Genomic DNA, 18,700 nt, shown 5'->3' with positions numbered 1-18,700 from the left:
TCCCTTAAAAAGCATTCCAAATCTTTCTTTTAGAATGAGTTAGTCAAGTAACAACTTAGAAGGCCCTAGAATCAAGGATTTTGCACGAAACGTGTTCAGTGTGCACAAAATGTGCTCAGCGTCTGGGGGCCGACCCCCGCCTAATTCCCTGCCTCCTCCAAATTGAAGGTTAATTTACGGCCCTGGCATGAGGATAAAATGATAATATGCAAAATACCCCCCCCCCCCCCCCCCCCACGCGCTTTCATTATAATTCTTATACCATGATACAAACATCTATTATTCATCACAATATTTTTTCATACATGTAAATGCTTACCATTGTTTAAAGCCCAGTTATTTATAATATTGGTATTTCCATCAGCGTATTTGAGAATCCATGAGTAGTACTTCATTCGAGCCTTACAATCGTGGCAATCCAGTCTGTAAATGATTCGCTTAGAGACAGCAGCTTTACGTCCACAGTTGAACAAGCACCTGCAAGTGTACATAAAGCGATACAAAGTAACATGCAACACGAACAAACAAGAGGCCCATATCTGCCAGTATGTCCAGCAATACTCTTACACACAGATCTCAATATGCTTATACTACCGTGTGGATGCGGGTTAGAGCAGATCCCCTTGCTTGTCGTAAGAGGCGACTAAATGGGGCAGTCCTTCGGATAAGATCGCAAAAACCGAGGCCCCGTGTCACAGCAAGTGTGGCACGATAAAGATCCCTCCCTGTTCAAAGTCTGTAAATGATTAGCATAGGTCTAAATTTTGCAGCCCTTCACCGGCAATGGTGACGTCTCCATATGAGTGTAATATTCTCTCGAGTTTTTTTTTCAAAAGGCCTGTAGTATCCTGGACATAACTACCAAGGGATCTATTCGCATTCTCAAGTTGCGACTCAACGTACTCGGCTATCTTTTCTGTTGGGTGTTGTCGGACATTTACCATAGTCCTGAGCGGTTTGTTATATTTGTGTATTTTGGGGTTAGCTTGGAGTTTTCCTGATGCCTCTTCAGACAGTTATCAATCGGAACTCCTAGAATGTCTCGCGCACTCAACATATATATCGGATGTAATACGGTGGCATCCATGAGCGAATTTGATGCATTGCTGTGACGTCACAATTGACAAATGAATGCATCAAATTCGCTCATGGATGCCATCGTATTATATCCGAGATCTATGTCGAGTGCGCGAGACATTAGAGGAGTTTCGATTGGACAGTTATAACTGTCTGAAGAGGCATAAAAGCCGAAAGCGCTAACAGTGAAATGTACGGAAGCATATTAGGGCCGCAGCAGTATCTTTTTTATACTGCTGCGGCCCTAATATGCTTCCGTACAAAAGGCAAAAAAGCTATGGCCCGGACAAACTTAGTATGAGAAACGGAAGAAGATGAAGAATTCACACTAAAACAATATGTCCCTTTTCTGGGAAGGGGAGGTATATTTATTCATAAATATTCTTAAAGAAAAAATGTGAAATACCACCGGTACAAAAACTTTTCAATCAAGAACTTGCATGGTAAGCGGTAAATGTAGTACGGCCGAAAGCCGAAAGTCTCGGATAGCGATTTTTGTAATAACACATAATTTGCAGAGGTTACTGTTTGTAACCTAGGTATATAAAAAACAAACTTTTTCTGAGAATTCTTCTACAAAAGTACCAAATCAGAGTTTTCACCTGCCAAAAAGCGGTAAATCTAGTACGTTTTATAAATGTCGAAACCCAAACACGGTCAAAGACATTGACCGATTTCCACAGCCCCTTTGTAAATACTGGGTTTTAAGTAATCCTATTCATGCAAAAATATTGATTAAGACTACGTTTTATGTTTCTATCATTATTTCCACAACACAGAATAATAAAAACTGCTGTATTTTGTAATCGTTATATTGTTTTAATCGGAACAAATATAGGTCCCCTTAGTTTGGTAAATTCGTACCTAAACAGCGTACGCGTACATGCAAAACGATATTTGAGGATGTCTGTCGGTAATTAGTCATGATTATGACATTAACCATTGATTCTGTTGCCCAACTCTGGCCATGCGAATGTTCCCCATTCACCCAGTCATGTTATTTTGAATAAAAATCTAAACTCCGAAAGTAAAGAAACTATACTCCCTAAAGTAAATAATTAACCCAAAAAGTGTGCTTTTGCAATATTTTGTCATTTTGATTAAGTAAAAAAGGGAATGATGATAGCACAGTTTTTAAGCGTCTTGATGATGGAATGATAATGTTAAACTTTGTCGTTTCTCTTCGATACATTACATATAAATTACTTATGATTACTTTAAATCACACTTCGTATGCATTAGTAGCCTACACTACATCAAAATAATAATTGAATTATAAAATTATTCAATTAATTCAATAACGAATATGCTTCAACAACCGAAGTTTAAAAAGAAGCACACTATTTATAGTATATATATATCAAAATGGTCAACAGGGGATGCTTACTCCTCCTAGGCACCTGATCCCACCTCTGGTGTGTTCAGGGGTCCGTGTTTGCCCAACTATCTATTTTGTATTGCTTGTAGGAGTTATGAGATTGATCACTGTTCGTTATCTTCACCTTGCATTGAAATATGCGGCAAAAGCTTGCGTGTACTAAACATGTATAATTACAAAATATGTAGGGTGACACAATAAAATGCGCATATAAATGCACCATATATGCAATTGCGATTTATTTAAGTTACCTTAATTAGATATCTAAAACTCATTCTGATTCAATATTGTCTAAAATGCTGAAACGCACACTTTCGGTAGATCACAAGATCGGCGACCGTGTTCAGGTTTCGACATTTATAAAACGTACTAGATTTACCGCTTTTTGGTATCCGAAAACTCTGGTTCAATATCTTCTTTATAGAATTCCCAGAAAAAGTTATATGATTCTTGTTTAATAGGTCACAAACAGTTATCACAATAAGTTTGATGTCATTCTATCAACTATTAAGAGAGAAATCATGCAAAAATCGTTATTTGGGACTTTCGGTCGTATTACATTTACCGCTTTCCAACATGCATACATTTCCTGCAAACTGAAAGTTATGTGCTCAATATCAGATCTAGCACCATGTATTAGAAGGCTTTTTAAGTTACAATTATTCACAGTATAACTAAAGTGGCAATAAAGCAAAACAGGAGATTCATGGGCCTTAAAGATGGCCTGAGTCTGAGCTAATCTGCAAAAGCTAAATATAATATGAATAGAATTTACATTATATGTAGCTTAGATATGCAACCAGGAAAATTAGTATCGATTTCATAGCCTTTTGCAGTAGTGATACTTTTAACTAATGCTCAGGTTACCAATAAAGCATGTTGGCCTCTTGTAAAATTAATGATTTTAAATAGCAATTAGTAACTTGAAATAACAAATTGATAATCTGTTATAACAAATTAGCAATTTGAAATAACAAATTAATAATTTGTTATAACAGATTGATAATTTGTTATAACAGATTAGTAATTTGTTATAACAGATTAGTAATTTGTTATAACAAATCAATAATCTGTTATTATACAATTATTGCTGTTTTTGAGGTCAATACGATGATTTAGACACCTGAAGGGCGACTGGGCGAGGTGAATATTGTACTTCGAAGGTGGCTAAATCATCGTATTGACCTCAAAAACAGCAATAATTGTTTTATTATATGATTAAAAAAGCCTTCAAGATTGTTCTTTGCTTTAATTGTAAGTTTCAACGACCTATTTTTGGTCCTATGTGGAAAAAATAATTCCTTATGTTCACCTGGAAGGTCTATTTTTGGTCCTATGTGGAAAAAATAATTCCTTATGTTCACCTGGAAGGTCACGTGCAGGTAAACGTAACGTAGTATGATTTCTACATTGTTGGATCTCAACCAATTAGAGAGCTAGGAATTATTCAATCATATAATAAATCAGATTATTAATTTGTTATAACAGATTAGTAATTTGTTATAACAAATTAATAATTTGTTATAACAAATTGATAATTTGTTAAAACAAATTAGTAATTTGTTATAACAAATTATCAAATTGTTATAACAGATTAATAATTTGTTATAACAAATTATCAAATTGTTATAACAAACTAAAAAAAGATACTGCTGCGGCCCTAATATGCTTCCGTACATTTGATATGTGGAGACTATGGAGAGAAAATTCACGATTGTCTATTATGATCTCTTGTCGTTGATATTGATAATCTGTTAAATTTGTTATAACAAATTAATAATCTGTTATAACAAATTACTAATTTGTTATAACAAACTAAAAAAAAAAAGATACTGCTGCGGCCCTAATATGCTTCTGTAGTAAATGTTATTCGAGTTTTGTGTTTCTTGACTTTTATTATTTATATACACGGCGGGTGTAGCCGGTCAACAGGGGATGCTTACTCCTCCTAGACACCTGATCCCACCTCCGGTGTGTCCAGGGGTTCGTGTTTGTCCAACTATCTATTTTGTATTGCTTATAGGAGTTATGAGATTGATCACTGTTCGTTATCTTCACCTTGCATGATTGAACTGTCGGTTATTCATCTCGTTACCGTAAGACGTAAATTTCCTTCTGAAAAGATGAGAATAACGCATGGATAGATGCAATGAGTCATCTTACGGATATCTCGATTCACGCGAAAGATAAGCAGTAGTAAATTTGTTTGGTCTTTAAGTATTTTACCGATTTGTTTTGGTCTTGAGTTATATTGACGATATCTCAATTCACGCGGAAGATAAGCAGCAGTAAATTTGCTGAGTCTTTAAAGAATACTTGGCTCTGGTACTGTCGGTAATCGTAACCAAAATAGTGCACTACAGTGCCGTAAATCACGCATAGGTAGATTCAGAGATGTGAATTATTCCGTGCCACTGATTTTTAGGAAATACGTCATACTACATACACATCATGAACAGATTGCATTTGTTTGTAAAATTGTGTGAGTTTCATAAATTTTGAAAATGACGATAATGATATTCATCGAAGGAGTAAATACTATCGATGGTATGATCAAGCAGATCATTAAAAAAGGTGCAACTCGCAAATGAGGAATATATTAAGAACTTCAAAAAGAGACTTTTATACTTCATTATATCATACAGGTCATAAAAAGAGGAAGGAAATGAAACCCGGGATTTTAATCAATATAATGCAGATTGATATGTTAGCCTTTACAAAATGGAATCACGTTCATTTGATGAAATACTTCCTTGGCAGGTGGTCTTCTTATGATCCTTGGGGGATGACGCTTTTTGTACAATTCCCCTAGGAAAAATCCTAAACGTGAATGAAGTTTCTTCCTAAATAATCAACAATCACCATCTTTATGGTTATATTGGTTAGTTGGTTGTGTATTGTTTAATTCTAGCAGGACGCTCGAGAATATTGCATTCATATGGAGACGTCAACATTGCCAGTGAAGGGCTGCCAAATTTAGGTCTATGCAAGGTGAAGATAACGAACAGTGATCAATCTCATAACTCCTACAAGCAATACAAAATAGATAGTTGGGCAAACACGGACCCCTGGACACACCAGAGGTGGGATCAGGTGCCTAGGAGGAGTAAGCATCCCCTGTTGACCGGTCACACCCGCCGTGAGCCCCATATCCTGATCAGGTAAACGGAGTTATCCGCAGTCAAATCAGTGTGCCAAGAACGGCTTAACAATCGGTATGAAACACGTCAGACAGCATTTGACCCAATGCGAGGTTGTATTGACGAACTAGATCGTTATAACGACCATAGAATTTGCGAAATGCTGAATTCAATCGAGACTGTTGAAATCCCTGTACCATCAACTTGTTTGTCAGTAGCTTACTATGCTTGGCGCTTATGGACTTTGAGCAGGGAGGGATCTCTATCGTGCCACACCTGCTGTGACCCGGGACCTCGGTTTTTTGCGGTCTTATCCGATGTCCCGCCCTATTTAGTCGCCTATTACAACAAGCAGGGGTCGCTGAGGACCTATTCTAACCCAGATCCCCACGGGAAGTGGTTACATTGACCGCCGGGTTCAAAACAGTCCGAGTCGGATGAACCTACCCACCCCGACACCCACCCTCCATTCTCGAATTCAAGCAACAGAATTTTGATGAAAACATGAAGTTTGAAGTTTTATTTCAAATTCCAGTTCTAAAAATCTAAAGAGAAATTTAATGTAACTTCGGAGCCGGTCGTTTGTGATACTGTGAAGGTACATTAAGAAAGAAATATGTCTCTTTCAGCTCAAAACGAGCATCTCCATGTAAACAAAAAGGAGGGGGAGAATCCCAACCCCCTCCAAATCCTCAAATACATCGTAAATTCTTGAGAAAGATACCGTAAGGTTCGACGAGAGGAAGTATTTAAACATGTAATACGTCTTTATTTTGAACAAACAAAAATACCAGAACTTGTGCAATGAAATTAGAAACATTCATTTTATGGTTGAAGAAATATTGAGAACCGCGAAGGTGTTTTACATGTATATAAGCTCCAACACATTCCGGCGTGATACCTGGGGAAATATCGTAATTAAAATGAAACACAAAGATAATATTAAACTGTAAAGGATAGATCAGCCATTTGTTCGTTGTTTTTTTAAATACATACGAAAAATAAACAAGCATCTCTAGCAATGATTTATGAAATAGACAAGAACAGTAATATAGATTGTTTGATGCAAACACATTTTCTATCATATATTAAGATTGACTATGAATTTTTTGTAATGTTACTAATGTTATTTTTGGTGAAATGCCTCTCAGTTTGTGCAATAACGATGTTATTCCATAATTCTCTATACCCAAAAATATATTTTCAATTGTTCAAAAACAAAACAAAACTTCTCATATTACTGGGCTGGTACATTATCTTTTTTTCAAATACAAAGTTGAAAAAATCAAGTGAAGTTTTGAAATTTGACAGAATTTTTGAAAAACTGGAAAACTATTTTTGAGTTGTAACCTAGAATAAGAAGTATTCAACCAAGCTGTATGATAGTAGTGTGAAAGAGTGCCAGATGGTGTGAGCATGTATAAAAGGAGTAATTTGTATCTTCATTACTTTTATTGATGATTATGTGAATATGAAACAAGATGTGTTTGTGAAACACAAATGCCCCCGATAATGGCCAATTCCGAAGATGGCCGAGGTCACAAGGGCAAATATCTTAGTACCAGTAGAAAGATCTTGTCAAAAGAAATGCTCATGTACAATATGAAAGCTCTAATATTTACCATTTAGAAGTTATGACCACTGTAAAAAAAATAATTAAAAGTAGGTCAAATGTCAAGGTCCAAAGGTTTGATGCTCAACCGAAATGTATGAAATGTTTGAAATCTGAAATAACAATGAAGTTTTAGAGCTATTTTAGGGAAAAACAGTGTGCCAAAATCCGTATTTTCAAGCTAGTAACGAAGTACTTAGTCTCCGAGGGTCTCTATAGTCCAGTAGCTAAGTACTTCGTTACTAGCTTGAAAATACGGATTTTGGCACACTGTTTTTCCCTAAAATAGCTCTAAAACTTCATTGTTATTTCAGATTTCAAACATTTCGGTTGAGCATCACCGAGGAAACATTATTTGTCGATATGCGCATCTGTGCATCAAAATTGGTACCGTATAAGTTTTACATTGAACTTTTTTGCGTTGTCGTCTAAACATGTTGATGTAAAAAGATTTTTAAAAATTCTCCCTACACTTACATTTGTATGTTTAGGTCCCGCTAATATGCCAGTGGATTTTGTTGTGGCCTAGATTCCGATGTAAAATTCCCAATTCACCGTAGGACGTTGTTATTTAGTGTAAACAGTATTTTATTGCAATATAGGCAAATGGTACAAATACATGAAATACTACAGAGGTATATCAAATTGCAAAAGGATTTTAAAGTGTTTTCAGACTTATATTCTACCACGGTTATTGCAAAGACCAAAGGAATACCGCGGTCATGATTCTGCGATATACCTTTATACGTAATGACTGATTATGAGATGGTACACGTCTCACTTGCACTTCGTGTTTTGCTAATAGAACAATAAAATCGACAACTGATAATTCAATTTTACAATCATGAAAAGTGATCAATATAATGATATTTGCAAATCTCTCGGCTGTATATTTAGAGTAGATATTAAAATAAAGTTCTTGTTTTCGTGGATGATGCAGGATAACCTCCTCGGCCTTCAACATCCACGAAAACGCTAATTTATTTCTTAATCCGTTTCCGTGAATTAAGTTCTTATTTCATCTTGAGAAAGCCCAATACGTCTATGCAAACAAGCTCATGCAGTTAATATGGATCTAATCAGATATGCAACACATCTAAGATTCTTTAAAATCTAAGTATTGCAGGAAATCGGAAAAAAATCAAATATTCAGTTCTGTAGACACATTTCTGAACACCTGTTGAATAATTCTTTTAATGTTGACTACACTCCCCCTTGACTTCCTTTAAAACATCGAATTGATTTCAATAAATGCGTGGAGATGGTAATGTGATCACTCTTCCGGAAAAATCGACGAGGAATTTACGAAATCGTAGCTGAAATCGAATTCCCTGAGAAGGAAAGAAATATGTGTTATACATGCAGGTCTTACCTTATGGAGATGACAGGAGTATAATGTTTTACTCTCGTGATATCCTGAGTAAATACTGCCGTCCCCAGATCATTCTTCACGGTAACGGTAATGCTATACGACACCTTTCTGGCCATCTTTAATGTCCATTTACGGTCATTATTTCTCCCGCAGTTTGTTATCCTTACACCGTCAGATCTAACAAATAACAGTAATTAGAATGACTTACAAATACGTGACCTACATGATTGTTCAAACACCTGTAATATCATTATACTCATATCGTCACAGGATAGAAAACCTTTCTCTAAGCTACGTTGCACTCAAAATCTGATATACATGATTTACTTTTTCATAATTGATACTAAAGATGTGTACATTTTATCGAGTGCGTCAAATGTTTATGATAAAGATGGATCAAACATTAAGGAATGTACTGAGAAATTCTGACTTAACTTTTGGATATTTCGACTATAAATCTTAAAGACGTAATACTCATCTGTTACAGTAGTAATTTCTATTATAGTTCTGCATACAAACCAAAGAGAGAGAGAGAGAGAGGGAAAAAACCCAACAACCCCAAAACACATTTCTCTCTAAGATTTTTGTAAAGTGCACTTTACTTTGCGGGATCTTTTAAATCACACGAGAATTTGTTACATATTGTAAACGGGTATTTATTTACTATGTTGCAGCTGATATATATAATCTATGAGATAATGCGTTCTCCGGTAGATGTGGGAGACACTTCAAACCTTTCTGGTCCGGTAGTGACCTTGACCTAGGATATACATGTACCAACCAGCTGAGCAATAATGCTCATCTGCGTATTGATGTGTGTCAGCGTACCGAACACGTATTATCCATTGCAACAAGATCGATCGACCGACTACAATGTGCAATGCAATATGTCTTCTCCTACAAACCGGGTGTATAAATATCAGCCCAGAAGCTGACATCAGTGAGATGTTACTGCCATGTGTTAATGGTCGTATTACCGGTACATAGAATGAACTCCCAATTCAACACAATATCACATTTCACAGGAATATTAGCAGATTGATCGTTTGTCATTTGATATGAACGATGTACTATGCTTTAAAGTCATGAAGTGCGGACGACTTTCTAATAGCAAAATTGCCAAGATTTACAACCTAAAAATTTAAAACTCAGAAAATGTCGCTAGGTCGCATCGCCCTTTATGACATCACAATGAATTGTATCACATGACTTAATAAAAATATAAGGGAAACATTTTTCACATTTAAATATAGGTATATGAAATTCAATGAGAGAATCCGGGATAGAATAGGTTCTCAGTACACCTTCAAGTTGCTTATCGTAAGAGGCGACTAAATGGGGCGGTTCTTCGGATGACCGCAAAAACCGAGGTCTCGTGTCACAGATGGTGTGATACGATAAAGATCCCTCCCTGCTCAAAGACCGTAAGCGCCATATATAGGTCTAAATTGTGCAGCCCTCCACCGGCAATTGTGACGTCTCCATATGAGTGAACGATTTTTGAGAGGGACGTTAAACAATATTCAATCAATCAATCAATCATTTACTTCAACGGCGAGAGATAAAGAAGGACTTCATGGCTAATAATTAAGAAAAGAAATGAATGCCATGATAAGTGCTTTCTGTACCTGGCACAGGTCCAACTATGGGTCAGTGTCTCTCCGTCTCCTATTTCCTGTTGATAAGAGTTTTGGGCGTCCAATTCTATTTTCGTGTTTTTCTTGTCTTTCGCCAGCACGTTGTTGCCACCTTGGATAAACGCTGTCGGGGGTGGAAGAACAAACTTCACAAAAGTATACTCATCCACCCAAGTGGAAGCAATATAAACAAACGACGTGACCTTGTACAAACCCACGGCGAGCGAGTATCTTGGAATAAGTAATACATTTGTAAATGGATCGGCAACGTTATCAAACTCTATGTGCTGACTTTGATTGTTGGCGATTTCAATAGTCCAACTAAATGACGCCGATTCATCGCAAATCATCACGCTCCTCGCATATAACAGTATGTCTTCTGTGACGGAAACTTCTAATGGCGTATCAGGCATAGAATATTGTCTATCGAAACGTTCGTCAACTCGAAAACATTTGTTGACAACTTCAAATTGGTGCTCGGTGGTAAATTCTGAGATGCTATTGAAACAACGGGCGGTTGCTGTCATTGCTCCAAGAGAATAGTGTCTGTAAGTGATTGACCAGGAAGACACACTCCTAAAATCATGATCGAAAGTAAAAAGGGTCTTGTTTACTTTGTCTCCTGACGTCACATTACAAGTAACATCCGTTATGGTGTAGGAAGATGACTGAACTTGTATCGTTAAAGCATTACTTCCGGGTGGAAGATGTACCGGATTGCTTGCGGAGACTAGTGCCAATGGACCTCCTGATATATCATAGTCTACAGCCAGTTGGGTGGTTGAATATAAGACCTCATTAATACCGTTCGTGAGACTGACATATACGTAAGGCATGTAAATTCTGCGTGAAGTAAAGATATGGCAATATGATGTCGACGTAGTGGATTTCAGGAAAACATCTGCGTAAAAATTGCACCAGTTAATCCTGCTGAGTATATCCGCGTGAACTGACACACTAAAACACACCTGGCCACCAACAGTGACATTTAAAGGAGAAACTGAAAATGTCTGAGCTATTCCAATGTAAACAGTTCCCGTTTCATTGTGTTCATCACTACCATCTGAAAATGTAGCCAAAAAATTATACTTTCCGCGCTTAGAGTAGTCATGTGATTTCTGAAATGTAACAAGTGTCTCGTTTGAAATAATACCATCTCCAAAATCCCACATAACTCGAATTCCAGGGGGGATTTTTTTACAGTTTGATAAAACAATGTTAAATTGAACTGAGGTTTTCATAATCTTCTCTCTGCCGATAAAATCGTGTTTATACTTTCCCTTTTGGGGATTTGTTATCAACTCCATATTCTTCTCGTGGATGTCTGTGTAATTAACTCTAAAATCACTCAACTTCAAATCCACACAGTGGGCTGCCTAGATTAAAAACAATAGTTATAGATTTAATGTACAACAACAATAGATTTAATGTACAAAAACAATAGATTTAATGTACAAAAACAATAGATGTAATGTACAAAACAATAGATTTAATATACAAAACAACAGTTATAGATTTAATGTACAAAAACAATAGATTTAATGTTCAAAAACAATAAACAATAGATTTAATGTACAATGCAAGTTATAGATTTAATGTACAAAAACAATAGATTTAATGTACAAAACAACAGTTCTAGATTTCAGGTACAAAAACAATGTATTTAATGTATAAACCAACAGTTCTAGAATTAATGTACAAAAACAATAGATTTAATGTACAAAAACAACAGTTACAGATTTAATGTACAAAAACAATAGCTTTAATGTACAAAACCACAGTTCTAGATTTAATGTACAAAAACAACAGTTACAGATTTAGTGTACAAAAACAATAGATTTAATGTACAAAAACAACAGTTCTAGATTTAATATACAAAAACAATAGATTTGATGTAAAAACAACAGTTATAGATTTAATGTACAAAACAATACATTTAATGTACAAAAACAATAGATTTAATGTACACAAACAATAGATTTAATGTACAAAACAACAGTTATAAATTTAATGTACAAAAACAATAGATTTAATGTACAAAAACAATAGATTTAATGTACAAAACAACAGTTCTAGATTTAATGTACAAAAACAATACATTTAATGTACAAAAACAACAGATATAGATTTAATATACAAAAACAATAGATTTAATGTACACAAACAATAGATTTAATGTACAAAACAACAGTTATAGATTTTATGTACAAAAACAATAGATTTAATGTACAAAACAACAGTTATAGATTTAATGTACAAAACAATATATTTAATGTACAAAGACAACAGTTATAGATTTAATATATGCGGGGGAAAAATTTCATGTGGGATATGGAACAATCACACAACATAAATTGGTCAAATACAGTCAAATTCCTTTTTGAATCTCTTGATATGACAGTATATTTCCTAAATCGTATGGTCTGTAACTTAAACACAGTGGAAGAAAAACTTCGTCGGGATTTTATAAATGACTGGAATGAAGAGGTCCAAAACGTTCCAAAACTTAGAACCTACCGAACCGTAAAAATTTGAGTGATTTTCAAACAGAAAAATATGTGATCATGGATATTCCAAAAAGTCATCGTTCAATACTTGCCCAGTTCAGATGTGGTGTCTTACCTATAAGAATTGATACAGGACGGTATAAGGGGGGGGGGGGGGGGGGGGGGGGGCGTTATCGGATAGACTGTGTACTTTATGTTCTTCAGATAGTGTAGAAGATGAATGTCCCATTTTACTTCATTGTTCCTCTTATTCAAATCTTAGAGCAATCTTTTTACCAGTATCGGATTTAACCCCACTGTGATCAATATGTCAGATTTAGACAAAACAAAATTTCTATTATTAAATTTTCCAAGACAAACTGCAACATATATACCATAATAGTAAAAGTCATGCGTAATACATGTACCACTGTATTTATTATTTAATGGTTTTTTTCTGTTAAAAGTGACTTATAGGCCCGATGGGCCGGGTGTTTAAATTCCTATTATTCTGTATAATGTATATTTCAATTCTGTAATGTATAAAACACATGTCACTGATAAATCATTTACTTACTTATAGGAGAAAATCCCATTAGGTCCCATGATAAAGGTGTCGATACTTTGAGTCGACTAGACAATACTGTACGGGCAAAGGCAATTTTTATTTTCTTGATAAAATGTCCAAAGTACAACTTATCAATGATACAAAGGACTAAGACCATGTTTATCAAAATTCGGCCTAACGTCCAAAGTGAATAATTTTTTGTTAGAAATATTCTCTAACATGTTCTTTTCCTATAATGTACTGGTTTTTATATGTAGAGTTGGTGAAAGAACACTATTTTTAGGTTTACATTACTAGTATAAATCCTATAATTTGCTCTACTTTTTAAGATTGCGTCATACAACGTCGCTATATATTATTAGAAGTGGTAACGTATTGTAAAACATAATTATGCAATGAGTGGTTTAATATATAATAAGATCTTGAAAAAGAAATTTTCTTTCCCAATACGCAATAAGGTTATTTTACTTATAGCCCGAATGGCACACCATATTTTTCAATCCTTCATTCGGCCATTTTCACACGCCGCGCCGTTAGCCTGTTTGCGCTGTTCGTGGAAGTTGCAGAGGATGTACTCATCGCATTTCAACGTAAGTTTTAGAAATATGAATATACTTCACCTCTACTCGTTAAACTGTATAACCAAATAGGTGTACCAATTGCTCTTAAAAATAATAAACAAGTCGCATGGAACGAATAGTATGGTGCGCCTGTGGTGTGTTGACATAAACTCATAATATTCACGCATTGGGCTGTTGGAAATCCCACAACAAATCTGTTAACTGTTGTCAAAATAGATTAATTGTTTATCTATTATAATTATATATTGTTAAGATTTAAAATTGTATGTATATCAGCTGATCAGAAAAATCAGCTGTTTCACGATCATGCCATTTTCAATTCCGAGTGCATGACCTTCTCGGGTCTATCTGAATTTTCTTACATGATGTTTGACTCACTTTACACTTTGAACTTTCCATGTATCATTGTATGGTCTAAAAAGTATTTGTATAGGTTAAAGAGACATATAATTGTATATAGATGTATATTTCCATAATGGTATAGGTCACTGGGGTTACATGTAGGCCTGTGGGGGGTTATAGGTTCAATAATTTTTGAATGATTTGGTATTCTAGTATTCTACTATGTTTAAACTTAACTTAGTGATTATTTAGTAATCAAATAAAAGTTATATGATGAATCGATACATTTCTTCAATTTACTGTAAACAAAAACTGTTTCTGTGTTTTGGAATCTGTCTGGTATTAGTGCATAATAAATAACTTCATAAGTCAATAAATATATTCTTGTTGTAGTGATGACATTTGCAAAATCTGTGAGAATATAGAAAAAAATGTGTTAGGGTCAACAGAAATGTTTAATTAGGGTAGGTTGGGAAAGTGGAAACCAATTAACATATATATATATATATATATATATATATATATATATATATATATATATTTTTTTTTTTGGCCTTACTCGGAAACATGGATTAGAAAAGTCAAAATGATTTTTACATTCAATAATTTTTAAATACTAATTAAAAGCACCATTAAGCCAGGAAAATCATAAGAACAGTTTGGTTTTCTAACTTAAATATGCCTTATTTCAAGATAAATTGTAAACATGTCAAACTTAATTTCAACAATTACACTTACAACTTACATGCCTGCATTGGGATTAGATATAGAATCACTCAGAGAATGTTGAATTTCATAGGTACTACCATGATTTAAGCATATAATTTTTTGTTAGCTTATCTCCTTTATATTATTGAATATTAAATTTTTCCATACATCTACCACAAGAAAGAGTATGAAAGATAAAAATATTTTGTGAATTTGCTGATAATTGTGAAGTAAGATAATATATCAACATTAGCTACAACAAAAATTATTAGATGGGGAATCAAATTCAAATGAAATGTTTGTGTATATAATTATTTATGCAGAAATGTACATGTAGCTAAACTGTCCTCTATTGTTTAGTTGGAGACATGTCAATCTCCCACCGAATACATAAATGTAATTTTTCTGAATTCTATATCAATGAAAATACATGAGGGCATGAAAGTACAACTTTTATATGAATATTATAATACAGGTGTCCGTGTTTGCCCAACTCTCCATTTTGTATTGCTTGTAGGAGTTATGAGATTGATCACTGTTTGTTATCTTCACCTTTCATTTATGATATAGTTTTGATAATGATATAATACTGGAGTAATTTGAATTTCAGGATGATATAATATGTCCAGCAAAAATTGATGGCAAGGGTGACATGAATCAGATTGACAAGAATCCATATTCCTACTCCTCAATAATGCTATCATCACTGCCATCAGATTCATCAATGATAGTGGCATCAGTGACACATGCATATAAGTGTTGGACATCACTGCAGGAATAGCTTCCTTGTTGTGCCTGCTAATAGCAAGGTACCAGATTATAAAGCAGTTATGTGGAAACAGATTCCCACAATAGGGGGACCAGATTGACACCTACATTGTACAGTATCAGGCAGTTATATCAAAACTGGAAAAACTGGATCCAAACAAGACTATATTTCTTGGAAGAAACATGTCGACTCTGAAGTTTAAACCTTATTAACCCATGGCACTTCCAGAGACATCCTGATACCATGGTTCTATGTCATTTGAAATATACCTGTGGAGGTTTTTAAAGTGTTTTTTTTGGGGGGGGGAGTTTATTAATTGGAAGAATTCATATTTGATGATTCAAATGAAAATCTGTATGTTGAATTATGAATGTCATAATGTACTTTTTGAATGAGTTCAAGAATGGTTGTCCTGATGAAAAGTGCAGAGTCAAAAGTTAACAAATTGTCAAAAACACCGGTCAGGTCTGAATTCATCATCTTGGACACCTTGCAGTTGGAATTATGATCTCTATGAAGAAATGCTGAAAATCTTGCAAAAGAGGAAATGACAAGTTGGGGTCCAAGGCACTTGCATATATGCATGAGAAGGTGTTCTATCTAGGCTTGAGGTCAATTACATAGCAATGTAACACCTTACATTACCTAGAAAATTTCACATTACCATTACTCCTATTTTGAAATATAATGTATTACATTACTTGAGAGTGAATTTACATTACACATTTACATAACATACTGTCAGATATTAAAGAAATGGCAGAAAAATTATTTCTGTATTATGATTTTTAATTATACATTAACATAAGTACACAAAATATTCAGCAATGTTAGGAAACATATCTATTAAGTTATTCATTGCATTTGATTGTCATCAATGTTTCAAATGCTTCAGTCAATCACTAATATAATGAATTATTCTAAATCTTCAAAATATCATCAAATATTTGAAGTAGTGTAAATGTAATGGAAAATAATGTGCAGTACAATATGCATTACATTACCATTACTTGTAATGCAAAAATGGTCCATTACACCCCCATTACATTGAAACTGGCTGCCATTTAATTACCATTACCCCAGGCCTGGTTCTGTCGAGAGGTATTGAAATTGTCTGTAGAGACTTTGTCTCAGGAAGTGGCCGAGATTGATTGTGACAATTTTGTTGGATGTGAATTTACTGACACACATGTCTACACTTGCTACACAATATATCATGTGGTGGTTTCAACAAGAAAGTTCTTACTCTGCAGGAAATGACGAATAGCTAATGGATTCACATTTTTTCTGACTTTTCTTCTGTACATTAGATGCATTGGAAAAACTTTCCTTTCCATTATCTTTTGCTGGTTCATACTTTGAAATAAAATCAAGTCCGAAAATAAAGTATTTTGGGGGGTTTTTTTCAATGAATTTTAAAAAATGTAATCTGTAATCCTTGCATATTTTCTTGGTGTTCTGTGATTGCATAGGCCTATTGATTTTTATTTGTATTCAGGTATAATTTCATCTTCAGTGTCTTGAAAGAAAGAAATTTTTCAATAACGCCAAGAAAAATGTAGGTAACATTATGATTTAAAAAAAAAAAATAGTGACACGGGTAGGAATTGAACCCGGATCTCCCGATCGAAGGACGGGCTCTCTACCACTAAGCCACGAAGTCTATGACGTCACACGTTGAAAAATCCTTCATACATTTACTTGCCCTAGTTAACGTTATACTTTCGATATGTCGGCAATAGTTTTAGTTATATCAATGCATGTTTTATAAATTCTTTTCATTTTGATCTTAGTAATTCTGTTGGTGTCGTCTAAATAAAAACTTTCTATAGCATTGAAGGTCCGATTTCTCGGACAGCAGATTCGTTTGTTTACGCATTAAAATTCTATAGCTTTTAGAATGTGATAAAAACACCACATAGCTTAGGGGTGTATTCTGCATGGAAATGATGTAGACTCCACATAAGTATATTGTTTTAATTTTTCAAAGCAACATAATTAATAAAATACCCACAACTCTCACAAAAATAAATAATTCCGGATTGCTCTCGATTTAATTCAAAGTTGATATTCATCAACAGCACACCTTTCGATCCAAAAAATCGTTCGTGCAAAATTTATTTGTATTGATAGATTTTGATAGACTACAGTCAGTTTCTGGATCGAAGGTCGTGTTTTATATGAATTATATAACTAAATTTGAAAAAAGTGGAGATTTCTGCAGAAAACCAGACCGATACCGGTTTTGTCTTGTATAGAATTCCACAAGCTGACGTTTTGGCGGGGAAATCTTGGCACGTCGCGATGGTATAAAGATTATATTATCAAATGATCACAATTTTATTTCAATTCATTCTGCTTTATTTTTTAACACACCACAGGGCCGATATAGCTAAACATGGTCTTAGTCCTTTAATAAAAATCGCTAGGGCAGAAATAATTGTATTCGGCCCCCTTAATGTAACAATACAAATCAAGCAAAGTTCAAGCTCATTTATTTACTCAGATCATCCAGTATAAAAATACATTAGAGGCTGTCTTATAGCTAACTTTGTTTGATGTGGGTTTTTTTTTTTATTGATTTGCTGTTTTCCACCACACTCAACAACATTTCAGTTATCTGGTGGCGCCCAGTTTTATATTGGTGGAAGAGAGAACACAGATACAATGTACCTGGGAAGAGACCACCGACCTTCCGAAAGTAAACTGGGAAACTTCCTCACTCTCCGCGCCGACCTAAGGTGAGAGGCCGTGTGATTTTGAGCGCGATGCTCTAACTACTCGGCTACGGAGGCCCCTTTGGGTTTTTTTTATGAGCAATTGGGATAGTTTTATCACTGGGGACAATATGATGCCCGTAATTGCCCCTGTCAAAGTGGAAATAATCAGGAAAATGCAAAAAGGTGGGGTCATTTAAAAATCTTCTCAATCTTCCTCCAGTTTTGGTAATCGTACTTATACCCCAACTGCCCTTTCAAAACATAAAAATTCTTCAAAACCATGCTTCAGTTTTAGACATATTTAATATCC

General features: G+C 34.6%; 1 protein-coding gene and 1 long non-coding RNA gene across 2 annotated transcripts in view; one reads left to right on the top strand and one right to left on the bottom strand.

The window, feature by feature from the left end:
- The window catches only part of LOC125668943 (uncharacterized), a 52,073-nt gene extending 39,121 nt beyond the window's left edge, over window positions 1-12,952 (bottom strand). Inside the window, 4 exon segments of the mRNA XM_056161344.1 lie at window positions 320-539; window positions 8,612-8,756; window positions 10,208-11,592; window positions 12,914-12,952. Coding sequence (XP_056017319.1) covers window positions 320-539; window positions 8,612-8,756; window positions 10,208-11,592; window positions 12,914-12,952 — 1,789 coding nt within the window.
- A 465-nt stretch (window positions 12,953-13,417) lies between these two features.
- LOC125655215 (uncharacterized) lies at window positions 13,418-17,056 on the top strand. The gene is made up of 2 exons (XR_008802284.1): window positions 13,418-13,860; window positions 15,512-17,056. It is a non-coding gene; the product is annotated as an uncharacterized LOC125655215 (long non-coding RNA).
- Window positions 17,057-18,700: the final 1,644 nt, after the last annotated feature.

This window comes from Ostrea edulis, chromosome 4 (genome assembly GCF_947568905.1).
Source record: "Ostrea edulis chromosome 4, xbOstEdul1.1, whole genome shotgun sequence".
Lineage (NCBI taxonomy): Eukaryota > Metazoa > Mollusca > Bivalvia > Ostreida > Ostreidae > Ostrea > Ostrea edulis.
This window is presented reverse-complemented; position numbering and strand designations above follow the sequence as displayed.